This window comes from Pungitius pungitius, chromosome 1 (genome assembly GCF_949316345.1).
Source record: "Pungitius pungitius chromosome 1, fPunPun2.1, whole genome shotgun sequence".
Lineage (NCBI taxonomy): Eukaryota > Metazoa > Chordata > Actinopteri > Perciformes > Gasterosteidae > Pungitius > Pungitius pungitius.
In genome coordinates, this window is record NC_084900.1 from 16,715,989 (window position 1) to 16,742,882 (window position 26,894).

The 26,894-nt window shown below is 50.1% G+C and overlaps 1 protein-coding gene across 1 annotated transcript; it reads right to left on the reverse strand.

Moving 5' to 3' along the window:
• Nucleotides 1-39: 39 nt before the first annotated feature.
• On the reverse strand, nucleotides 40-20,007 carry LOC119222047 (dysbindin-like). Its single transcript, XM_037478387.2, has 4 exons — nucleotides 19,532-20,007; nucleotides 2,189-2,338; nucleotides 1,912-2,061; nucleotides 40-1,629 (listed from the first exon to the last, which is right to left on the reverse strand). Exons 1-4 carry the CDS (start codon nucleotides 19,572-19,574, stop codon nucleotides 1,358-1,360), a joined length of 615 nt encoding a protein of 204 aa, XP_037334284.2. The 5' UTR covers nucleotides 19,575-20,007; the 3' UTR covers nucleotides 40-1,357.
• Nucleotides 20,008-26,894: the final 6,887 nt, after the last annotated feature.

Here is a 26,894-nt window from a genome sequence, read left to right on the forward strand (position 1 = left end):
AAACAGAATATAGAAAGTGTACTTAAATCATATTTCATACCTCGTCAGAGACTCTGTGTTTAATGCAGATTTGAATATCGTAGGTGTTTTAGTGTTTTGTGTACATAAAGGGATTGACTCTTAAACAAACTCAAACCTGCTCAGCTTGTTGGTTGCGTGACACTGGGATTAATTCTAAATGCAATTTTCCTTTCAAGTAAGTGCTTCCACTAATAGATACCAGATAATCAGAGTTATTTTATGTTGTCATGCCCTCACATTAAAACTGGGGCAAATGGTTTTAATACGGTGTCTGACAGTCAATTAAAGAAAAGACATGTATGTTTAAGGTAAAGGACATTTGGGTTCATGGTAGCCTAATACCAATCATTTACGGATTCAGGGCTTATTTCATCAAATAGGGCGTCCTCGGCCACAGGGTGAAAGTCTTTCTGTTGGTCCATAGATGAAGTAAAGAAAAGAAAGCCGGAACCACGTTAGAGTAAACATGTTGAAGACTCGTGACCATCGAGACCTTAAACTCACCTTCACGGTGTTTACTGAGGTAATAAATTAAGTGACACAAACATTTTTAGCATTCCTTTGTGTTTTTTTACTCTCCATTGTGACAACTTGGCCTTTGAACGGTTTTGTTTTTATTGCATTCATGTCAAGTTGGGACGAGACGTATACACCTTTTAACACTACAAGGCTGTTTGAAACGATTGCCCACGGGCCAGGGGACCAACTGTTTTTTGTACACCTGTAAAACTTAAACCTCCACACCCTCGACCTGCACACAAGAAATTCCACCGTCGCACAACACCCAGGTCAAACATTTCCATCATTCCGACTTTCAGGGCGAGTAACTCGGTACTTAGAGCGATGCAACCCTCTGAACCGAGATGATTGATAACGTGTAATGCAGCAACCACACAGAGGCATGCACACACACACTGCTCATACACATGGAAATAGATGTTTGTTGGGTTCTGCGGACTTTGCCTGAATTCTCTTTCTTCAGTCGTGTTTCCTCACCGAATGGGACTTTACTTAACTTGTGTTTTACCCAAATGGTTGCATTTCACACGACTGTTCGGCACACTCGCTTTCAGGGAAATGAAAACCAAAATGTCTGAGAAAGGACCGGGACATTTCTCTTCCCTCTTAGCCGGAACACGTCACTGCATGCCAATGGGATGACTGGTGTTATTTGTTGTGAGTTTAATGAAGAAGAAAACCTGTATTTTTAGTACCCAGAAGCGAATCACAACAAGGTCAACCATGCTAAGGTTTTCCCCTCAAAGGAAAGGATCGAAAGGAAGAGACTCTTTTTACGGAAAAATTACTGTAAAATTCAGTCTTTATGGAGATTCAGTTAAGTTTCCTCCTCATCCTCTTCGTCCGTCTCTTCGTTCCTGGTGTGGGGAACGGAGGTCAGCAGCAGCGTGTCGGCGTGGACCTCCTCGTCGTCCGACTGGATCAGCGGCGTGTCGACCCCCCCCACGCTGGTGTCGGTGGAACCGGAGGACGTCGAGGCCATGCGGGGCTTCGAGGCGCGTTGAACTTCTTCCTGACGTTTCAGAGGCGCGCGCTCCCTGAACACGACCTCCGCAGCTTCCTCCTCCTCCTCCTCCTCTTCTCCCTCACCTACAAATGTCACGCAGAACCTTTTTAAACCTTTTGCTTAATTGCCTGTGAACGCCGAATAAAGATGTGCATTTTGAATTTCACAATTAAATAGTTAATAACTAGGAAAAATATTTAGTCTACACACAAATGTTTAGCCATAACTTAAGATTTGTTTTGAGTTGCGCCCCTTTTTGGGAGCGTGGAGGCTTCTTTTGTGGGATTTGCTGTGAAAATGCACATCATGGCTGGCTTCAGGGAAAATACAGGGGGTGGTTCAGGACTCTGAGGACTTCGACGCACCTGCGAGTGGCAATGCCAGAGCTCCCTCGTCCACTCCTGAGCCCGAGTTGAGGAACACGTCGAGGGCCTCCTGGTCAGACATGTCCATCAGGTCCATCTGCTCCAGCGCGTCCACATTCACCTCCATAGAAGAGATGCTGCCCATCGGGGCTGCAGCAGAACAGCATACATGACAGGAACATGCACTGTTTTGTCAAAGTTCAGATCTTTTCAAACTGTTTGAATAAATAGGGACACTTTGATTATTTATGTCCCCATGATTGGACAGTCCACTCACGTTTCCTGCAGGTGACCTGCAGGTGAGCAGACGGCAGGTAGTTGTCAAAGTCGTGCTGGTAGACGTCCTCAAAGAAGCGGTGTCTCTCCCTGAGCTTCAGGTGCTGGGCCGAATTGTTGTCCAACACTCGCTGGGAGTTGTCTGTCTCCGCTTTCCCCCCCCCAATGGGAATAATGTCAGACAACAAATATCACATCGCATTTTTGTTAACAATGTTTTGACATTTCATGATTGAGTCCAGCCCCCCACGACCCTGGAGATGGATGAATGGGATTTTATGACCAGATATCCTTTTACTTTCGTTCCATGACTAATTTTTTTCTTTCATATTTTTCAACCTAATGTATTCACACTTATTTTTCGACTTTGTTTACATTACATTATTTTCTAAATTTTTTGAACGAATATTTTTTTATTTTTCTACCCATGTGTTACGTTCTGACTCCCCAGGAGGGGAGTGGGATTCACGCCACTGCTCAAGGACGTCCTGTGGCCAGTAAACGGGAATGGTGTCGTAGGTGCAAGAAATGACATGGGCTAAAGTAGGGGTGAAGCAGGCTTTTATTTAACCACTGTTAACAGGGGAAATGAGGAGGTCTGGCGGTACCAAAGCAAAGAAAAGAAAAAAATGCCTCCCACCCCCTTACCTGTCCTATCTCCCAACAAAAATCACTAACTGGCACACTAACAAGGCGCCCTACCCAAACTTACAGTAGGTAGCCCAGCCAGGTGTAGCTAGTGTTGTTAGACAGGAGAGTAACCCTACATGCAGGTATGTAAACTCCGGAGCAGGGCTAAACTACTCCTCATCCCCCTGTAATAAAAAGAACAAAGAAAAAAACAATTAATTGACGATACACAGTACATCAAATCACCAGAACTAATAACTACCCCACCATACACCAGCACTCACATACACACAACCAGAGTGACGCCCACCTCGGGTGAAACAAACACAGGGGTACATATACTGACAGAAGGGCATGATGGGATTGGAAATGTGTGGAAACAGCTGAACCGGGTAACGAGCGAGGGTGGAGCCAAGATGAATGGAGATCATGGATGATCAGTACCACCTGTATGAACACACACACAAAACAGAACACATACACAAACCTATACACAGAACAGGGGAGGTAACACCATGACCAAATACATTTGGACATTATTCAAACCAATATTTTTGTTTCCACGAGATTATTAATTTCAAATGATAGGATACAAGGATTTAAATGATCCATCATTTTTTGATGATGGTAAATTTGGCTATAGGATAAGATATTATGTTAGCAAGACAAAATACCAAACTTCAAGTATTGGGGGGGAAGGAGGTGTTGGTGCAAATCTGCCAAGACCACCGCCATTTAGGAAACAGGAAGTCTACACCCTTTCCAGCCATTGGCGGAGCTCTGAAATGCGTCACCTTTGCTGCCGAGCATCTGCGACGTTACTGGATGTTATGTATTCGTGGTTTCCACTTTAAAGTACCTGGTTAATGTGAAGAGTAAATGACACGTCTTCATGGCTTGAACTGTAATAGTTTATTGAACCATCAATTGAATGGGTGAGCTACATACAAGTCATTGGCACAGTGCCGCCTAGTGGTGCAGGTACAACATAGTCAAGACATTGGGGATACACTGGGGATATTTTTTCATTTCATATTTGTGACAATGCAGACATTTTATTAAAAGCAAGGGAGCATCTGTCCTCGCGTCGACCTCCAGCATCGACGTCCGCCGTGATGACCAGCTGTGGTTATGTAACTGTGCTTCGTCCTCCTCAGCAGGCATTGTGCCGTCTCCCACTGGGCTCTAAGAGCTGACACTTTGATTCATGTGTTTCATGTGTGTGTGTGTGTGTGTGTGTGTGTGTAGTGTTTCTATGAGCATGTTTGCATAAACTGTATGTGCTCACGTATTCATGCTTTTGCTTAAGAATGATTTGAGTTCATGCTCATTTTGTCACCCAGTGAGTTGTTTACATGGCGCCAGCAGATGGATCCGTCATGCACAGTATCAACATACAAATCACTCCTTTGTGCCAGCCTCCACGCTCATTCGGCAGCAGTGGGGCGGACGAATAAATCCCGTCACTACGTGCTGCGAAAGCAATTACGGGGCCTCTGATGACGGAGAGCGCTTACGTAAACCTCGGCTTCGCCTGCTGGCCGTTTTTGGGGGTTGCTCTGTAAACCAGATCGAGTTATACATGCTCCACCCACGCACAATCTCGGCTGCACGTCTCCATCTGTCTGCCCCTGTGTGGGGGGGCATGCGTGTCAAAATCTGAATCATCCAGATAACCTCTGAGTTTTCTTCCACCCTGTTGTGCAAGACATGGGGGGAATGAAAATTGTTAAATGGAGATTTTTTATCCCATCTCTACTTATCCAATAGAAACGTGTGTTGCATCACATTTCGGTGATTGGAGCGGGTGCAGTGAGTCTGTTGCGTCACTTCCTGTCGACAGCGTGTTTGATGTCATTGAACTTTTTCTGAGGTATTGCTCCCCTCAAAAGAAGAATGGCAACAAGAAGGAAGTTCGCTCCTTGGTATAACTCTCAAACCCGGAACTTAAAGCAAACTGTCCGGAAACTTGAGCGGTTATGGCGTTCCACCAAATCAGAAGTATCTAGGCTAACTTGGCAAGACAGCGTTAAAACATATAAGAAGGCTCTCCGTAACGCAAGAGCATCTTATTACTCTTTATTAATCGAGAAAAATAAAAACAACTCCAGGTTTCTCTTCAGCACTGTAGCCAGACTGACTGAGTCACAGCGCTGTCGAGCCGTGTATTCCTGTGGACCTCAGTAGTAACGACTTTATGAACTTCTTCAATAATAATATTCTGACTATCAAAGAGAAAAATGATGGTCTACTACCCTACGGAGCCGACCCGTCCTCAGATGTAGGAACCGTGGACGCAGCCGTGGGCCCTGATACCTACTTGAATGGTATCTCTTCCATCAGCCTTGATCAACTGACTTCTACAATTTTGAAATCCAACTCTTCCACTTGTCTCCTGGATCCGATTCCAACTAAGCTGCTTAAGGAAGTTTTTCCGTTAATTAGCAGATCCCTACTGGATATTATGAATCTATCTTTGTTGACAGGACATGTACCACAGTCCTTCAAGGTGGCTGTAATTAAACCTCTTCTTAAGAAACCTACTCTAGCTCCAGAGGTGTTGGCTAACTACAGACCCATCTTTAATCTTCCCTTCCTCGCTAAGATCCTTGAAAAATCTGTCACAAACCAATTATGTGACTTTCTACAAAACAATGCTTTGTTCGAGGATTTCCAGTCAGGATTTCGAGTGCATCATAGCACAGAAACAGCACTGGTGAAAATTACAAATGATCTTCTACTTCTACGGACCAAGGACTTGTCTCTTTTCTTGTCTTGCTGGACCTCAGTGCTGCATTTGACACCATCGATCATTGTATCCTGCTGCAGAAACTGGAACACTTGATTGGCATCAAAGGAACTGCACTCAGCTGGTTTAAATCTTATTTATCGGATTGATCCCAGTTTGTGTTTGTGAACGGTGAATCATCGAGGACCACCAATGTTGGTCACGGAGTCCCACAAGGTTCTGTGCTTGGACCGATTCTATTTACCCTGTACATGCTTCCTTTGGGCGACGTTATCAGAAAACACAGCCTAAACTTCCATTGTTATGCAGACGATACTCAACTGTATCTATCGATCAAGCCAGAAGACACCAACCAGCCTGTTAGACTTCAGGATTGTCTTGGAGACATCAAAACTTGGATGACCTGCAAATTCCTGTTGTTAAACTCGGAAAAAACGGAAGTTATCATGACAGGCCCAGAGCGCCTTCGAAGTCAGCTGTCACGTGATACAGTCTCTGTGGATGGAATTGCTCTGGTATCCAATAGCACCGTCAGAAATCTTGGAGTTCTCTTCGACCAGGATATGTCCTTCAACTCTCATATAAAGAAGACTTCAAGGACCGCCATTCAGAGATGGGGACTCGAGTTTGAGACTCGGACTCGAGTGCGACTCGAGTCGCACACACGCGTGACTTCCGACTCGACTCGGACTCGAGCTTTGGGACTCGTGAACAATGTTTCATTTTAGGAAAAATCTGATGAGCTCGCTATACCGCTCCCTCCGTTACCTGCCTACGTAACACGTACATCGACATCTATTGCTGGCTGCGCGCGCGGCCACACACGAGAAAGACAGCAGCCGCTCCTGGGTGGCGCTGACGCGGGGGCTGGGGCTGAGGGTCCGACCGACGGTTCGCTGACGTCGGGACGTATGCGTTTACTCTGCGATCTCCTTAAACTGTCTCTGCTCTGCTCACTGAAGCAAAACAATACGTGGACAAGAGCAGCGAGTGTTGTCACCTACTGCTGCGAACACATCCCGTCAGACCAGGATTATTTATTTATATCCGTTCATGAACTTTTCTCCTCTTGTTACCCTGGTAACCGCTGTCATTAGAAGGTTGCGTCGATTCTTACTGTTAAAATCTACGTACTTCCGGTTTAGCGGCTACGCTTCGTATTTTCATTTTATGGGAAAAACCACAAAAAAACATTAAGTAAAGAGTAAAGGAGGAGTAAAACGTTGTTGGTATGTTTTTTTTTTTTACGGTAAAAGGGACGTTGATAAGAGATGGGGACTCGAGTTTGAGACTCGGACTCGAGTGCGACTCGAGTCGCACACACGCGTGACTTCAGACTCGACTCGGACTCGAGCTTTGGGACTCGTGAGCATCTCTGCCGCCATTTTTCAACTACGTAATATATCGAAAATCAGGAACTTCCTGTCTCAAAGTGATGCAGAAAAACTAGTTCATGCATTTGTTACTTCTAGACTGGATTACTGTAATTCTTGTACGTGTATTAACAAGAACTAAGAAATGGGATCATATAACTCCTGTATTAACTTCTCTGCACTGGCTACCTGTTAAATCAAAAATAGAATTTCAGGTACTTCTCCTCACCTACAAGGCACTTGCTGGTGAGGCACCGTCTTGTCTTAAAGAGCTTGTTACACCGTATTGCCCTACAAGGCATCTGCGCTCCGTAGATGCTGGGCTACTTGTGGTTCCTAGAGTTTTAAAAAGTAGGAAAGCTCCTCTTTTGTGGAACCAGGTTCCACTTTCAGTCCGGGGGGCAGACTCGGTCAGTTCATTTAAGATAAAGCTTAAAACGTTCCTCTTTGATATTGCTTATTGTTACGACCGGCCTAGGGGAGCCGGAAGTAGCATACACAAGTCTCCCCCCCACCTCCCCAAATTCAAGCCTTTGTTTGTTTATGTTTTCTCCTGTTCTTTGGGTAGGGAGATAGGTAAGACACTTGTATTTTTGTTTGTTTCTTTATGTGTCCTAGGTAGAGATGAGCAAGTACAGCATTATCTGTATCTGTATCTGTATCTGTTGAACCATATGAATTATCTGTATCCGTATCCGTACTCGGACTGGGTGGGGCCTAACCCGAAAATGGGCGGGGCCTAACCCGGAAGTAGGAAGGATTTACCCCGTAAATTGTCGGGTTAAGCCTTTCTGCGGTTAAAACAGCATTCCTTCTTAATTCTTATCACTGATGATCATGAGAGAGAGAGGGGAAGTGTGTGTGTGGCTTAATTTGTAATAACGTCAAAGTCAGACACTGAGTGCGTGAAGAGAGCCAGCAAACGGTAAAAAAAACTGATGAGAGAGAGAGGGAGAGAGAGAGAGAGAGAGAGAGAGAGGTCAGTGCGTGAAGTAAAAAAAAAAACTGGTTAGAGCCGACTGAAAAAAAAAACTCAGACAGGCAGAGACGCAATGCGAGTCGCATTCTTAAGCACCACGTCTTAACAAGCCCCACGTTTACCTGAACTCTACTAGTTAAGAACAACAAACCGAAGTAAAAAAAAATAAAGGCGAAGAAATCGTTTAAATTTATCGGGAAAGACCCGCGAACCTGCTGACTGAGAGAGGGAGAGAGGAGTTCTGTGTGTGAGTGAGCCGAGCAGGACACAGCAACACAAACAGTATGTGTGTAGTGGAGGGGTGCTGTGACTACCAGCCAATCACAGAACGCAGACACAGACAGCTACCCAATGAGGACTTTTATTCAATCCGAGCACAGATATTGACTCGTATTACTCGTATAATACTCGTACTCGGCAAAAGTGCTTTATCCGTACCGGATACTCGTTTCAGCCGAGTATCCGGCTCATCTCTAGTCCTAGGGAAGGTAGGGGGACCTGCACATATTGTTATGTTTGTTGTTTTAGGCCATGCTCACCCTGAAATTCATGACCTTGAACTAAAATAAATACTCTGAACGAGAACACTGCGGCATTGGTCCCCAGGTAGAATGAGCCCGGACAGCCAAATGTGTGGGCTGGCCGGCCGATTCATAAGCATGTGTGATGGCCTCTACCACCCACTTGTGGGCTTCGCCTGGTCCGACGTCAGGAACGGGGATGACAGGGTGCCATGAAGCAAGCGAGATACCTTGATTGCAGACGGGGAGGAACCTGTGGAGAAACGTTCCTGCAGGAACTCCAGTACTGAACCGACCGGGCAGTTAACTGGGTCCGGCTGTTCGTTGCCCACACCAAGTGGCACCATCTACCGGCATACGCCCTCCTTGTGGCGGGGGCTCTGGAGTGGAAGATGGTCTCCACGACCTCGGTCGGGAGACCGGATCTTAAGAGGCGGGTCCCCTCAAGGGCCATGCCCATAGCTTCAATAGCTTGAGGCGGGGGTGAATGATTGACCCCGACGCCTGAGACAGCAGGGCCGCCCTGATGGGAATCTCCAACGGGGGACCTTAGGTCCGCGAACCATACTCGGGCCGGCCAGAACGGGGCTACTAGTAGTAGGCTGACGCCGTCCTGACGGACCCTCTCCAGAACCCCTGGGAGCAGAGCAACCGGGGGAAAAGCGTACAGGCGTACTCTTGGCCACGCCTGCACCATAGCATCCAACCCGAGTGTGGCGGGCTGCGTGAGGGAGAACCACAGAGGACAATGAGACTCTCTGGAGGCAAATAGGTCCACTTCGGCACGGCCGAAGTGTCTCCAAAGGAGCTCCACCACCTCTGGATGGAGTGTGCAGTCCCCGGGCCTCGGCCCCTGCCTCGACAGGGTGTCTGCCCCCTGGTTTAAGTATCCCGGGATATAAACCGCTCGTAACGAGCGGAGTTTCCCAAAGGGCCACAGGAGGATCTGGCGGGCTAACTTGTACAGCAGCCGTGAGCGCAGGCCCCCCTGATGGTTGATGTACGAGACCACCGATGTGTTGTCTGACCGGACAAGCACATGCTGGTCCGTCAGGGCTGGACGGAAAAACCGCCAACATCTCCAGCTGGTTTATGTGCCAGGACTGGATATGATGCTGCCATAGCCCGGAGGCTGAGTGACCACTCATGATCGCACCCCAGCCCGTGAGGGAAGCGTCTGTCGTGAGTGTAACCCAACGATAGATCGCTCCTAAAACAGGCCCTTGGGATAAGAACCAAGGGTCCCTCCATATGACCAGTGCCCTCAGGCAGCGCCGAGTGACCTCGATCAGACGGCGCTGGTTTCCCCTCGGGGCGAACCCCTTGGCCCTGAGCCACCACTGCAACGGTGTCATGTGTAACAGGCCGCAAAGGATCACATTGGATTCCGCTGCCAGGAGACCTAGCAGTCTCTGAAACTGTTTCACAGTGAGTGGCTGGCCTAGCCTGGCCTGCTTAACTGTAGAGGGGATCGAAACTACTCGAGCGGGAGACAGATGTCCCCGCATCGTGGTCGAATCCCAAATAACGGCCAGAAAGGTAGTCCTACGTACTGGGGACAGCACGCTTTTCCTGGTGTTGGGTCTGTACTTCTCGCTCCAATACCAGAGCCTGCTGGGGGTCTACCACAGTGGGTAGCACCCCCCGAAATCGTGTATTATACGAGTAATACGAGTCAATATCTGTGCTCGGATTGAATAAAAGTCCTCATTTTGGATAGCTGTCTGTGTCTGCGTTCTGTGATTGGCTGGTAGTCACAGCGCCCCTCCCCTACACACATACAGTTTATTGTGTTGCTGTGTCCTGCTCGGCTCACTCATACACAGAACTCCTCTCTCCCTCCCTCAGTCAGCAGGTTCGCGGGTCTTTCCCGATGAATTTAAAGGATTTCTTCGGCTTTACTTTGGTTTGTTGTTCTTAACTAGTAGAGTTCAGGTAAACGTGGGGCTTGTTAAGACGTGGTGCTTAAGAATGCGACTCGCGTTGCGTCTCTGCCTGTCGGAGATTTTTTTTTTTCGTCGGCTCTAACCAGTTTTTTTTTTTACTTCACGCATTGACCTACTCTCTGTCTCCTTCTCTCTCCCTCTCTCTCTCTCTCCCTCTCTCTCTGCCGGTCATCAGAGTTTTTTTTACCGTCTGCTGGCTCTCTTCACGCACTCAGTGTCTGACGTTGACTAGTTGTGTTAAATAACTAAATATTACTGTAAGGTGTGGGTGCGTGGGGTTGAAGACACGGCACAGGACCGCAGGGTGGTGGGTTTCCCAAATGCTTTTTATTCGCACAATTCATTAATTAATTCGCTCGCTCGGTCGGTCGGTCCGTCTCTCCCCCCCCTCCTCACTCGCCTCACTGTTTATAGGGGCGAGAGGAGACCCGTTAATTCCCCCCAGCTGGTTGCCAAGTGTTTCCACCTGGCACTGTTCCCCGAGCCACTCCCCCTCTCTCTCCCTCTGCAGCCGAGCCGAAACCACGCCCGCCACCACATACCCCCACCGCCCGACTTAGGCCGGGGAGCCGTCCGGCCTAGCTTACTCCCCCCCCCCTCCCTCGAGAGGGCGGGAGAGGAAGTCCGCCACGACCATCTGCGTCCCCGGCCTATGGACCACCTTGAAGTTAAAAGGCTGCATGGCCAGATACCACCGAGTGATCCGGGCGTTAGTATCCTTCATGCGGTGGAGCCATTGGAGCGGGGCGTGGTCCGAACAGAGGGTGAATGAGCGTCCCAGGAGGTAGTAGCGCAGGGAGCCCACCGCCCACCGGATGGCCAGGCACTCCTTTTCCACCGTGCTGTACCTGGCCTCCCTCTCCGATAGCTTCCGGCTGATGTAGACAACGGGGCGGTCGACCCCCTCCACCTCCTGGGACAAAACGGCCCCCAGCCCTCTGTCCGACGCGTCGGTCTGCAGAACAAACGGGAGAGAAAAGTTAGGTGTGTGGAGGAGTGGCTCCCCACAGAGAGTCTGTTTTACCTTCTCAAACGCCCGCTGGCACTGCTCCGACCACTGGACCGGATCTGACGCACCTTTCCGGGTCAGGTCGGTCAAGGGGCTGGTGAGGTCCGCAAAGCCGGCGATGAACCGTCTGTAGTAACCCGCCAGCCCCAAAAACCGCCTCACCTCTTTTTTTGTCTTAGGGCGCGGGCAGGCTGCAATAGCTGCCGTCTTGTCCACCTGAGGACGCACCTGCCCACCCCCCAAGTGGTACCCAAGATACCGTACCTCCCTCCGTCCAACTGCACACTTCCCCGGGTTGGCGGTGAGCCCGGCCCGCCTCAGCGACTCCAGCACCGCGTCCACCCGCCGCACATGCTCCGCCCAGGTGGTGCTGTGGATGATTACATCGTCCAGGTACGCGGCCGCATATGAGGCATGCGGACGCAGCACCCGGTCCATGAGGCGCTGGAACGTGGCCGGGGCACCGAACAAGCCGAAGGGAAGCATGGTGAATTGGTACAAACCATACGGAGTGGAGAAAGCCGTTTTCTCTCTGGACTCTGAAGACAGGGGAATCTGCCAGTAGCCCTTAGTTAAATCCAGGGTCATAAAAAAACGTGCAGTGCCAAGCCGGTCCAGGAGTTCGTCGACCCGGGGCATTGGGTAGGCGTCGAATCGTGACACGTCGTTTACCTTGCGGTAGTCCACGCAGAACCGCACAGTCCCATCCTTCTTGGCCACCAGAACGATGGGGCTGCACCAGGCGCTGTTGGACTCTTCTATTACCCCCATCTCCAACATAGCCGCTAATTCCTCCCGAACCACTTTTCTTTTGTGTTCGGGTAGTCTGTAGGGTCGTGACCTCACCGTCACCCCCGGGGGGGTCTCGATTCGGTGCATTATCAGGTCGGTGCGGCCTGGCCGGGGGGAGAACACATCAGCAAACCGCTTCTGCAACTGGGCAATGTCCGCTCTCTGGTCCTCAGAGAGATGACCCTCACACGGGAGCGGGTTGGGATTAGCCGCTTTTGGCACCTCCGGCCCCAGGTCCTCTCTTTCCGATACTGTGGAAATCAGAGAAACAGACTCCGCCTCCCTCCAGGGTTTCAGGAGGTTGAGGTGGTATATTTGTGTAGCCCCGCCCCTGTCAGACCGCACCACCTCATAATCAACATCCCCCACCCGGCGTGTGACCTCGAAGGGCCCTTGCCACTTAGCCAGGAGTTTTGAGTTGGAAGAGGGAAGTAATACAAGTACCTTTTCTCCCGGTGTGAATTCTCGCAGCTTGGCCCCTCTGTTGTACAGCCGTTGTTGTCGTTCCTGGGCCTGGAGCAAATTCTCCCGTGACATCCTCCCCAGTGTGTGGAGCTTTGCTCGCAGGTCCAGGACGTACTGGATCTCGTTCTTTCCGGGGCTCGGACCTTCCTCCCAGCTTTCTTTAATAAGGTCCAGCACCCCTCTTGGTGACCTGCCAAACAGAAGCTCAAAGGGAGAAAATCCCGTGGAGGCCTGGGGGACCTCCCGGACTGCAAACAACAGAGGGTCAAGCCATTTGTCCCAATTACGTTCATCGTCGCTAATAAATTTACGAATCATGGACTTCAGCGTCCTATTCATCCGCTCTACCAACCCGTCGGTCTGGGGGTGGTACACACTCGTGCGGACGGACTTAATGCCCAGTAACCCGTAAAGTTCTCCCAGTGTGCGCGACATGAACGAGGTGCCCTGGTCTGTTAGAATCTCTTTCGGGATTCCAACCCGGGAGATGACCTGAAACAGAGCCTGCGCGACGCTCTTTGCAGAGATATTGCGCAATGGCACTGCCTCCGGATACCGGGTTGCGTAATCCATGAGGACTAACACAAAGCGGTATCCGCGTGCGCTCCGGGGAAATGGCCCGATGAGGTCCATGCCGATGCGCTCGAACGGAACCTCCACCAACGGTAGCGGCCGCAGCGGGGCACATGGTATGGCTGGTGAATTAACCAATTGACACTCCGGGCAGGACGCACACCAGCGGCGCGCGTCCGCCCGGATGCCTGGCCAATAAAATCGGGCCATTATCCGGTCTAGTGTTTTCCCGTATCCCATGTGACCCGCCATCGGATTATAGTGAGCCGCCTGGAAAACCATTTCCCGGCGGCTTTTCGGTACTAACAACTGGGTGTTTTCCTGCCCTGTTCGAGTGTCACGACTCACTCTATACAGTCTGTCCCTAATCAATGAGAAGTGCGGGTACGACTGTGCTGCGTCAGGGCGCACCAAATGACCATCAATTCTTATCACTTGGTCGTAGGCTGAGCGTAGAGTATCGTCACAAGACTGCTCGAGTGGAAAATCTTCCATGGAGCGGAACTCGGGAACCGCCGGGGTCTCCTCGGGAGGCTCCGCCGGTTCCCCCTCTTCCCCGGCGGCGTCGGACGACCTCGCGTCACCGCTGAGCACCGCACACATACCGCATGTCCCTGTCGGTCGTGAACGCACCCCCGCAGCCTGCCCCATTAGCGTGTTAAATCCCTCCCAATCCGTTCCCAAAATTACGGGGTGCGTCAGGCGGGAGCTAACCGCGACCTTTATTCTATATTTTTTTCCCCTGAACCAAAGTTCGACGGACACTATGGGATACTCGTGAATGTCCCCGTGCACACACCTTATTTTCACCCGCGACGCTTCTACCAATGCCCCTGGCCGAACCAGGCTCTGGTGTATCATGGACTGCGAACAGCCCGAATCCACCATCGCCTGGCGTGTACCCCCCTGGATTCTTACCGGAACGCGGTACGTCGCTCCCGGGCCGGGGGAGGGTGATGGAGCGCCGGCAACCCGGATCACCTGCCCCACCTCCATCAGCGGGCACTCCCTCCGCAGATGGCCGGGCTGCCCACACTTCCAGCACTCCTGCCCTGGCGTTTGAGAACCTCCGGGTGGGTCAGGAAGAGTGCCGGCCCCGGTCGGTGCTGCGTGGTCGGCCCCCCTGGTACGAGCTGGTGACCGCGGCGTCGGCAAGGGCCACCCTGCCGCCGGCTGCTGGGTCCTCCTTCGCGGCGTGGGGACCGGCTGCGGCGGCGCGGGCGGGCGCCCGGCGTCGCCCCGTCCGCCGGGGTGGACCTCCAGGTGATCCTCTGCCAGGGTGACCGCGGCCTCCAACGTCGCCGGACGGTGGTACTGGACCCACGACGAGGTCCGCGGCGGGAGCCCCTGCAGAAACTGCTCCGCCACCACCTTCTCCACCACCGCCGGTGCGCCGCCCGCGCCCTCCGGCTGCAGCCACCTGTTGGCCGCGTCCCGTAGCCGCTGAGCAAAGGCGAACGGACGGTCCTCCGGACCCAGCCTCGCCTCCCGGAAACGCCGCCTGTGGTCCTCGGGGGAGAGCCCCAGCCGGTCCATGATGGCCCTCTTTACCCCGGCGTAGTCCTGTCTTGCCCCGGGCGGCAGACCCAGGGCAGCTGTCTGCGCCTCTCCGGTCAGTAGTGGCAGCAGGCGGATTGCCCGTTCGTCCGCCGGCCACCCGCATGCCTCCGCCATCGCCTCGAACATTTCCAGGTACGACTGTACCTCGTCCGCCGGCGTCATTTTATGCAGCACCACCCCCGCGTACGCCGGGGGACCCGGTACCGGTGCTGCCGCGGCTGGCCGGGCCACCAGCTGCTCCAACACCCGGGTCTGCCGATCCGACTGGGCTTGGAGCGCCCCCAGAAAGTGCCGGTTGACCTCGGCCTGCTCCCGCTGCATCGCGGCGATCTCTCCCAGCATCCGCCCGAGCGCGATCGCCGGCTGCGCCATCCCCTCCGCCTGCTGATCGCCGGGTTCCATACCTAGTTGGGCGCCACTGTAAGGTGTGGGTGCGTGGGGTTGAAGACACGGCACAGGACCGCAGGGTGGTGGGTTTCCCAAATGCTTTTTATTCGCACAATTCATTAATTAATTCGCTCGCTCGGTCGGTCGGTCCGTCTCTCCCCCCCCTCCTCACTCGCCTCACTGTTTATAGGGGCGAGAGGAGACCCGTTAATTCCCCCCAGCTGGTTGCCAAGTGTTTCCACCTGGCACTGTTCCCCGAGCCACTCCCCCTCTCTCTCCCTCTGCAGCCGAGCCGAAACCACGCCCGCCACCACAATTACTATTACAAATTAAGCCACACACACACTTCCCCTCTCTCTCTCATGATCATCAGTGATACAGAATAATGAGTGATAAACATAAATGAACATAAGAATTAAGATGGAATGCTGTTTTAACCGCAGAAATGCGTCAGTACAGTGCACTGTTTTTCAAGTTCATGTATGATTGGTCATATCACCTGTCAATCAAGCTCCCTGCGAAGGGTCAATTGCATGCTTAAAAAAGAGCATAACGGTTAAAGCCCAGCCCATTTCAAGACAACCCGACAACTTCCGGGTTAAATCCGTCATACGTCCGGGTTAGGCCCTGCCCACTTTTGTGTTAGGCCCCGCCCTATCCGAGTACAGATACGGATACAGATACTTCATATGGTTCAACAGATACAAATACAGATAATGCTGTACTCGCTCATCTCTAGTTTTAACACTGAAGCTATGCATCAGATTTAATCTTCATATCCAATTTTGAATCTTTATCCAACCAGGGTTTACATTAGCATTGAGGGGACAGCATTTCCCTATTGTTTCTTTAAATAAGGAATTGTTTTTATAAAAACAGGACAGTTATCATTAAGGTGCAAATGTTTGCAAAGAAAGGTCCGATTCCTCCCATCCTCACCGACCTTGTCAGTAACTTCATAAAACTCATTTAAATTATTATACGCCGCCTCTTTGCTACACGCAGCTGTCGCCTCCATGCATTTCTTTTTTTTTGATGACGCATGCGCGGTGCGACACTGGTGTCTGGTGTTGCCAGATTGGGTGTCTGTGAACGGCACGAGTTCACAGTGACGTTCATCGGGCATTAAAACAGTACGTTCAGTTCACGTTCGCCCAAAATATGAACAAGTTCATGAACTATCGTTCAATGAACGCGTTCAGGCACAACACTGCCTATAGCCAATGGTGGGCCCAATCCCGAAAGGGCCGGGATCGCACATCACCCAGCACGCCTCGGCCTTCACTTTTAACGCACTACAGAGTTTTGTTGCAACCTGTGACTCGCGCGTTAGACTCCTTCGACTACGTTCTTAATGCTTACATTGCTTGTTTGACTTATTTCACTTATTATATTTACAAGTCAAGGCAGCAGACCTAAATCAAGTTAGGGGGTGGGGGCATACATTTTAGTCGGTGACCCATCCAACCCATCTAACAAGTGGCCCGATAGGGGCCCCTGGACCGTACACTGCTGGGCATAAAACTGTCATATTTATGAAAGCAAAAGGTTTATCTTGAAATGTCTTGTTGTCATGATACAAGGGAACATACAGTATGTGAGTGTGTTTAGATGTGAAAATCAGTATATATATTTTGATATTTGTATGGGACACACAAAAAAAAGAAGAAACTCAGTTTCGCTTAGGAAAAAACTACTTACAGGGGCTTTATCCCCATAAAACATAAAGGTGGTCGGCGGCCGGACTTGCACTCGCACAACTTCACAACAGCGCGTCATTGACTTAGGAGGCTGTGATTGGAAGTTGGGACTGGAGCTGGAGACTGGAAGAGACACTCAAATCTTCGCAGAAACGAATAAACGGAAGGTCTTCTACAGTCTCTGATAGAAGATTATGAAAGAATAAACCAGACTTCGCTAGGAATTCCATCAAAATGCATACAAATGCTGATGCTTTCTTAAAATATTGTGTTTTTCACAGATAATATGCTGACCGTCCGCCATGTTTTTCTTTTCGCTAACGGGAAACTTGATAGTCACGTGACCTATTTGCAAAGCAATGTAAATGAATGGGCCAAAAGAAACGTAATATATAACGTAACAACTGCGCGATTACGCAGCCTGTTGTCTGAGTTGTGTGCACGTTAATGCCTGTGTTGGATTAGTTGGTAAAAAAAAAGAAGAGAGGAAGAAAGAAAAGGAAAAGAGGAGTTAGTCAAAGACAGGAGAGGGGAGGGGGAGAGGGGAGGTGTTACGCAACCCGAGCCCGCTGTGCGTTATTCCCGGGATAAAGTAGTGTCAGTGATTTGAGGCAAAGAGACACCCTCGGCTGGGTGTCGTACCGACACAAACAAGGGTGCAGTGAGGCCGTGCATTTTTGCCGCGCTTGTTGTATGTCAAGGCAAGCAGCCCTGAATGGAGGAAATTCAGGGCTTAAAAGTTATTTACTTTACACGTTTCTTGCATTGCTCTCTATCATTGTATTCAAGACTCTGGCAGAGAATGTAGAGGTGGGGGGGGGGGGTTGATCCAGGGGCCAGAGGTGGCAGCTGAGCTGAAGCACATGATTTTGTTCAAATCCTTCTGATTATATTCTTTCACGGTCTGATCCTATGTATACATTGTGAGCCACTTCCACCTCTCACCTTGCTTTCCTGTTCTAAAACGCCAAACCACACTCCTCGTGTTGTTCCACTTGCGCCCCAGCATGCAACTGTGCACGTCGTCTCCCTCTGCTCTCCTTATCAGCATCTTTTCGACGATGGAGGCGTTAAACCCGCATCATTAGCCGGGCTCTGTGTCATTCTAATGCTGCAGTCAGTCATCGGGAGTCCTGGGAACGGCGAAGGAAGCGAGGAACAAATGTTCCCATTGAGGCATGGAGTCACATGGTGGGAACCATTCAGCGGAAAAAACAAATCCCGTGATCATCTGAGAGAGAGGGACGCAGCTAGTAAGGCAGTTGGACTGCATGGCTGCTCTCATTAGACGGCCCATCAATCTCAAAGTCCCACCCTCGCTCTCCTGCAGAACCTCATCTGCCCCCTCTCCCCCCCCCCCCCCCCCCCCCCTCCACCGATGGTGTCAACCGGCTCTCAGCAGCATAACAGCCCCATCTTTTTTTTTTTTTTACTACTATATAGTAGTGATATATGGAGCCAATCCCTCTCCTCTGCCGGCCTCGTGGCCACCAGCGGTCCATCAGACATAAATCATTTATGAGTGAGATCACTGCACCGCAACAGCCCCCCCCTTCCCCCTCCCTCCCCCCCTCCTCGCCATGCAAAGTAAACCCCAGAAGGCTCACATGTGACACCATGGCATCCACCTGTTCCCCCACAGACACCCTCAGCTTCACCAGGCCTCCATTCACTCTCGTCTTTGGTTTCCCGCGACCCGGAGCGCCGTGATTACATCTGCAGCCTCCTCTGACCACCTACTCCGTGAGTGTGTGATCAGATTGTGTATTCCCAAGCCGTTCCCGATCTCTCCATTCCCGGAGCCATTAAGGCACTTTACCCGGGGGCTAAATGCAAAGATGACCTCCGGCCAGACCCACCGTGCCCGATGTAGGTCAGTCATAACAGGGCTTTCAGCAGTCTCCACAGAGCTCATGTGGTGCTTTTCCTCCAGCCCGGGAGCATTAACAGACACTCACACAGAAGCTTATTCATCAAAAGCAGCCCGGCAGATTATTCTCCTGACACCTAAAAACAGCCGCCGGTGAGGTGATGTATTCAATTAGGGAGCAGGTCGATGCTCCTGTGGCAGGCGTGTAGCTGTTAGCCTGTCTTCATTGTTTCTATAGAAAGACCTCCTGCCTGTAGCTTAGTCAGACTCTTAAGAAGTCACTGTTATCTCTGCACTGTTATTAAAACCTCATCAGTGTCGCAGCAGCGCCGCGGCCGCAGGGCGAATTTAGTGGAGGAGAGGTTAGACAGTCACCATGTTTACAGTAGTTTCGATTGAAGGTTTGAAGGCTGGAGGATAAAAAAGGGAACGTGCAAAATGAACATGACTAATCCAGCTTTTCGTTTTTGTGAGCAATAACAGAATGAGTGTAGCAGCTTTGCAGTACCTCATTTTGTGTAAAAACAGCGTTGAATTAAATAGTTTCGATGATAAGTTTTGCTGTTGAATGGTGCATAATGATCCAGCTCACAGAAGTAGGGAGTTAATACCATTCTTTGCACATTTTAATATTATAACTCTCAAATATGGTTGAATTAATGTAGTATATTCCTGCCCCAAATTTGAAAAAAGGGCACATAAAGCATTGAAATACAAAAATTAGAAAGTCCAACAATCAGGACATGCAATCATTAAACAGAGTACTTTATTTACACCGGTTGCTACTTACACGCCAGACGCTTGTTGTGGTTGGTAGACCCGGTAGACGACATGACGACGAGGGACCCGCTTGCAGAGAGCCTTTTTTTTGCCTCTTGAGTAGTGTGTGTGTCTTTCTTCTTGTCCCCTCCTGTCACGGCTCCAGGACAGGATGCTGGTGTGTGTGTGTGTGTGTGTGTGCTGGCTGTTCATCCAGTCATTACATCTTTTTGGCTTTGGCACCAGGACCGTTAAATATAGTACATTCACAAAATACTTTATCTCCCTCTACTGCTCTCTTTCTTCTACTCTGCTCTGCCCTTTTCTTGCTCTGTTCGTCTCCTCCTCCTCCTCCTCCTCCTCCTCCCCCCTCTTTTCTGATCGCCTTTGCTTTTCTTTCCAGGTTTTTGATCTCGCCGCTTCACACGCTCATCTTGGCTGCCTCTGTGTGTGTAAGACAGAGACACGCATACATACACACACACACACACACACACTCTCTTGTTCTCTCCGTCAGACTTTGTGAGGTTGTAGGGAACTGTGCAGCTTAGGGAGGGGGGGGGGCATCGTGGCCTGTACCAACTGGTGACAACGAGGGGGTCAACAGGATAAGGCAGCCATGCGCTTTCTTTTCTTTTTTTGCATAATAACCCCGGTGCCCTTTGCCTAATATAATTGGAACGGAGATGAGAGAGGGGGGAACTGCCTTCATAAAAATAACTGTGATAAAACTGTAAAATATAATGAATGCCATCATGTTCATAGTTTATTTATTCAAATAGTTCTTATTTTTTTCTCTTTAAGAATGTCATTTTCTAATTAGGTATATGTTATGAGTTTTTGCCTTGGAAAAAGCATATTGCAGGCATATATTGTCCTTCTGTAAAGCTGCGCACATTCTGAGAGACACAGAGGCACACATGAGTACATGCCAACATAAGTACATCCGGATCCTACCCATAAAAATACATAGAACATATATCATTAATTATCTATTAATAGCAGCAGAAGGTCACACTGATCTCTTTAACTATTGGGTAAGTTTGCACAAAGGACATTTACATATATTTTGGTTCTTTAATTCATTAAATCTGACAAATCCGATTCCTCTTTTTTCCCTTGTTGTTGTTGAACAACAGCATGCATGGGCAATGATGCCGAGATCAACGCGATGAAATATGAATGCAACGTTGTTTCCTTCCGGTACCGTTGTGCCCGAAATTAAACAAACTAGAAGCACTAGAAGTAAAACAAAGATACAGCGGGGAACTGTGCAGAGGAACTCCTCCACGTGTCAGAACAGGAGTGGGGGGGGGGGGGGGATGAGTGGCAAATGGATCGAAGCACTGCTATGCTAAGCTAGCCGCTAGGCTAAGATAGCTGCTAGGCTACTTTCGTCTCAACACCCAACGTTACCCTGCGTTGGGTGTTGAGACGCAGTCTGCAGAGGGCCACCGCTGTGTCCCCAAAAGACCGGGGTTTAATAATGTCCTGGGCTAAATTCGGGGACGTTGTTGGCACTTGACGCACAGCCGTCAAATGGCGGAAGAGCCGGTAGTTCAACATGTCCCACCCGGTGGAGTTCTGCTTTGGAGATGATCAAATGTGTGTAGTTTTCTGTTTAAAATACAATTAAACAACTGTCTAAGATACACACTTTCTAAAGTGATTGCAAACTGTGTGTAAGAAGTATTTAGAAGAAAAACAAACTTTTAATTGCAATGAATCGCGATTACTTAGTTAATTTTATCAAAACTATTGATAGCCCTAATAACGTTATGCTACTAACATGTCATTAAGCACACACACACACACCAAACGCACTGTTGAAAATGTTCCCACAAATACACAAACTGCTGCAAACTGAACCGCTAACTGCCACACACTGAGGGGTTAATAGGCAGCTTGGGTTCTTGCAGGCCGTGACTCCCTCTTTCTTTAATGAGAGGTTTCACATGGCCAGTTGCATCACGTGTTCAGTCGGAGGAAGCTGCTCCTAGGTAACAATGTAGGACTCGTGGGTGAGTCAACGTTGGCATCTGCTGGAGGAAATTGTACATTACACTCAGGTCCCACTGCTGCGTGCGCTTCACCGCAACATTACAAATTTGCAATGCAAAATTGACCTTTTCCCTTCTGTAAGATGGTTACCATAACGCATCATGTGTTAGCTTACAATCAGCGTTTCACTGGGAAATGGAACACCATTTATAAAAATATTTGTATTTTTGGTTTCAGACACTTTATTTCATTCAGGTGAACCAAAGGGGATTTCCACAGTGTTATTGTGTGTGTGTGTGTGTGTGTGTGTGTGTGTTGTGTGTGTTGTGCCTGTTGCTCTTTCTGTGCTGGCTTCCTCTTTGAAACTGTGTTGTCTCAATCTTCTGCAGCCTCTAAGTCTCTGATGTGGCTTGTGAGTCACACTATGGCAAATATACACATTTTGCGCATGCACAGACACACAGACAACTCACACAAGAAGACAAACTGATGGGTGGATCAACATTCACGTAGTTACACACACACACACACACACACACACACACACGCTGATGGACTTCCTCATGGCGACCGACACACAAAGAAGCCTCAGTGACACACAAACTAAAGTTCACATCTCCACCTCTCATCTTCAGTGTCGCACCAGGCGGTGAGGTCAGAGCGCTTAAACTTCATTAGAAATATAACATCGTGCGGCGTGGGGGGGGGGGGGGTTCTGTCGGTCTCCATGGAAACAGACATCCAGGTGCCAAACGCGCGGGTGCGCACACCTGCCTGCCACTGTTGCAACTTGTGCCTCATAGCCTCCCCGTTGGATGCGTTCTTTGCTTAACATGGCAGGACGCACAGTAGCGACGCCTTTGTTCAGAGAGAGAGAGAGCGTCTCTGTCAATGTGTTAATCAGCCAGCCCCGTGGTGAGTGACAGCGTCTTTGTAAAGGGACAAATGCCACGTTCCACGTTCCGTTGCAGTGAATCTATACATGTGAAAACTTTCTGGCAGCACGCAGCTCAGCTGGTGTCACGATTTGACTGCGTGTCGTCTTCCTGATCCCCCCCTCCCTCTCTCTCTCTCTCTCTCTCTCTCCCTGGGTGTGCGTGTTGTGTAGTTTGACATAGTCACAGCTCCATCATCGTGTCGCGCGTCTCCGTCGTCGAGCGGTGAAAGCGCGTGCACTCGGAGGATTCAAATGTGGGTTAACGCGATGATTTGTGATGTCAGTTTTTCAAGTCTTTGCGTGTCTCGATTAAAATCTAGTGACTCATGTGGAGAAAACAGGCTGACAGTGTCGGTGTGTCTCGTCACGCCGATGTGCAGCAGTGAAGTATTTTCATTTGGATATTAGTCATTCTCAGATAAAAATAAAAAGAAGACAGACTGCACAGTAAAACGGAAAGGGTGGCGATGTGAATATAAAGGCCAACTATGTATACATTGTGTTTCCTGTCTGTGAAGATTTTCAGATTGTGTGTGATGTAGTATTGTGTGAGTCAACACACCACAAACCAAAGAAACACAGTTCATTGTAGCATGAAGCGTTTACTGATGCTGGAAGCCTGAAGATGATTCAATTAATTCATCAACAAAGAGAACAGTAACAGAGATGCATTCTGGGTAATAAAAAGATCAAAAAAGGTGTCAATATAAAATGGCTCTATTATTAATGCCTCCCTGGTGTGTGTCTGTGTGTGTGTGTGTGTGTTAGAGCTCACCATTGGAAATGAAAAACCATTCGAACGTGTGTATGTGCGTGAATGTATGCATGAGTATGTGAGTCACGCACCACTATCCGCCCCCCCCCCTCCCCCCGGGTTCTGATGCCCATCTCACAGCTCCTCTACTGCACACTGAACCCAGTGAACCTTCTGCTGTTTACACTCCCTCCTCCTCCTCCTCCTCCTGCTCTCTCTCTCTCTCTCTCTCTCTATTTATCTCCCTCTCACACTCTCATGCTCATCCATCCTCCCTCCGTCTCTCACTTTACTTTCTCCCTGCAGCACCCTACAGTGCGCCTCCCTTCCTCACGCGGTCACACTCTCTCTTGTGTTCCTTCATCTTCGTCCTCCGCCTCCCTTTATAACTGCCCCTCTGTGTGTGTGTGTGTGTCTACCTCTGCAGATCAAGACTTATTCAGACCCAGACAGTCTCCGGCTCTGAAGGGTTTCAGACTCTCTCTGCTTTAAGGGGTTGTCTCTTTTAGTGTGTTGATAACCAGAAGGTGGAGGTGAAGGAGGGAGGAGATGAATGAGGGGGGGCAGACGGAGAGAGAGAAAAGGATGCCGGGGCTTTTGTTGAGATAGTTAAGCATTTCACTTGCATTGAAGCTGAGGACCTCATTGCCACCTTCCTCCGCCTCTTCCTCCTCCACTTCATCATCACCATCATCATCATCATCATCATCATCTACCTCCTCGCCATCAGCGGCCTTCCAGACACCAATGCGCTCACTCCATCAGGTCGCCGAAAGTGGAACAGCTGCCGTGTCGCCGGCCCTCTGCTGCCCACTCGGAGCCCCTTCTGTCGGCTGCAAAGGCGTCCAACAGCAGACTGCAAACAATGTGGCTCGTCCACGTGTCTGCGTGCGCGTCCGTGCCAGCCAATCCACCTCTTTTCTTAGGAGGCGTGCTTGTGGCCATGTGCCTCAATATAGTAATGGAGTGGAGGGTGAGCAGGGGGGGCGGGGGCTTTCCCACCTCACGTCAGAGTGAAGAGCTGTTTGGGCCACAGAGCTCTGAACTGCTCCGCTTGCATTTCTCGCTCGCATTGTGGAACTGAAACACGCCATTTGTGTCCCTGGTTAGTTGTGAGTGAGTGAATGAGTGAGTGAGTGAGTGGACACTGAGTCGCATATGGCTCTTGGGTGATGCTAATCAAAGGGATGAACTGTTTTTTCTCACCCCCCCCCCCCGAGACGAGCGCCCCATGCTGGGAACCCCCGGCGCCGGGGCCACGGATCCACTGTAAACGGTTAACCGGGGTATCAAACCAGCGGCTGAGAGGAAAAATCGCCTCCACTCTGTGTCTCATTCATTATTCACAGCCAGCAAATGAAGTTGGTACAGTGGGAGCAATCCATTATAGATGAGGGAGGAGAGAGAGAGGTGGGGGGGGGGGCAAATTGAGGCCTGTATACCTCGCATGCCGTCGAGCTGCTGTGGAGAGAGACTTCCGAGGCCCGGAACTGTGCGTGGAGGGAGAACCCTGCCTGGTGTCGCATGCACCCTTCACACTCGCACAGAACGGCGTCGGCTCGCCAATGACTCAAAGCGTCGCGCACCAGTCACAGCGAAACTGCACCGCGTCTTTTCACAAATGTCGAGAAACAGTCATAGCGGCCCCTCGGTAACCCTCAGTAGGTTGCAGCTTGCTCCGAAACCAGGATATCAAATTAGTTCAGCGGCATTGTACGACATCTCTTCTGTGTTTGAGTCACACAGGCCCTTTGTTTGTTCCATATTAAGTAGTAACTACACAATATGGTACACAAGTGATGTGAGAAATGACTGACCCTTGTTGTTACGGGGTCCTCTCTGCAGCTTCCATCGGTCACACTAGCATTAGTGTGGTTTTAGGATGAGAAAAGAGAACCCTGCAGTAATCAAGAGGGATCAAACGTGTGACCTCGGTGTACAACGAGGTGCTAGAAACCTTCCTTTCCTTGATATGATTCCTTTCCTCGTGCATCGTGTGCGAGTCGTTCACTGTGCTCTCTCCCCTGGTTCCCTTTGAGAGCAAACCATTTCTCATTCACTGTTGAATTAAAGAGTGAAGCATAACCTTCGATCACACTTATTTTTCGGGACTTTCCTGGACAACAGAGCGGCACAATAACCTCAATCCCACGTGCATCTCCTTCTGTGCCAGTGAGCCGCCGCCGCGGCGGTTTCACATCTCCAACCCGGGACTCGCGCACATTCGCATTTGTTTTTGGGGATGTCCCATGCCCACTTGGAGATAACGCACTCCACTCACATGGGCACGAGTGGTTGAGCTGCCTCTTTTGTCTGCACCTTCTCTGCAGCTGTCCACAGCTGCATCTCAGCGAGCCCGAATTGTTGTGAGTGGAAATTATGAAAATAACAAGTGTCGGTTGGAAAATTGGTATCAATACTCTGTCACCTCACTATTTGTTAAATGTCATATTTTGGCTTCTGGAAACGGCTCTGTTTGTGCCGTCTGTATTTGGTCGTTGTGTGTGTTGGTGTGTGTGTGTGTGTGGGCAGAGAGGCTGTTTGATGTGAGTCAGATCCAAACCCAGGCTGGTTTCTCTCACATGTGTGTGGGACGCATCCAGATGGCTCCGCGGGACTGCAGAAATGTCACTCAGATGATGAGACAACAGGGGCCTGTTGAAGCGCAGGTAGCAGGCCTACGGCGCATGCTTTTGCACGTGCACACACAGACACACACACACACGTGCATGTACGCACATACATTTAGAGATGGGCAGCAAGAAAAAGAGGGAAATACTGGCTTAATCTCGTGCTCATGACCTGCAAGAACTGATGAATGCAATAATATCCGCCCACTGGCCTCTGCTAAATGACAACTTCACCTGCGTGGAGGGAGAGGGTGGGGGGGGGGTCATTGGAGGTCGCTGCTCAGTTACTATGGGAACAGGAGACACAAAGGGAAGCACTAAACTGTGACACCTCGCGTCGAATCGCACGTCGAGCGCGAAAGCGGTGAGCGAGAAGTTGTCGCTCGTTTGATTTTCTTAGGAGCGCTCCTTTCTCGCACTCCTCCCGTGGTTCTCTCCTCCCTTGTGGTTCTCTTCCCTCCTAAAGAAAAACCCCATTTTCACACAAAGGCCTGGGCGGACACCGGCTCGCACATGTTGTCTCCGTCTGCGTCGCACCGCTCAGGCGCTTCCCCTCTCGCGCAATATTTTCCTGTGATTTTGAAATGAGCCAAGCACAGGTGCCACCTCGCCTGTGTGTGTGTGTGTGTGTGAGGTCGTGTCTGCTGCGACGCCATGTGACTACTCCGCCCGCCCCGCGGTCAAAACCCTTCCGACGGCTCCGTCGGCCCCCGTGAGGCCGCTGCACCTGTTTTGTCCGACACGCACGCAGACACACTTTATATATCGGTCCAAATACTAATCCGGTGACACCATTATGATCCAAGGCCTGTGGCCCGTGTGTGGTTTCAGTGTGTGTGTGTGTGTGTGTGTGTGAGAGTGGAGTGGGAGGAGCCTCCGCTGTATCAAACACTGTCCGCCGCACATTTCCTCCGAGGTGATCTGTTATAGTGACAAGGCAGCGTGTATTTTTAGCCGGTGAGAAAGGACAAATAATGAAGGAGCAAAGACACAGGGAGAAAGCGAGGGGATGGGCAAGGGAGGGAGGGGGGGAGAGAGAGAGAGAGAGAAATGGGGGGGGGAGTGAAATCTG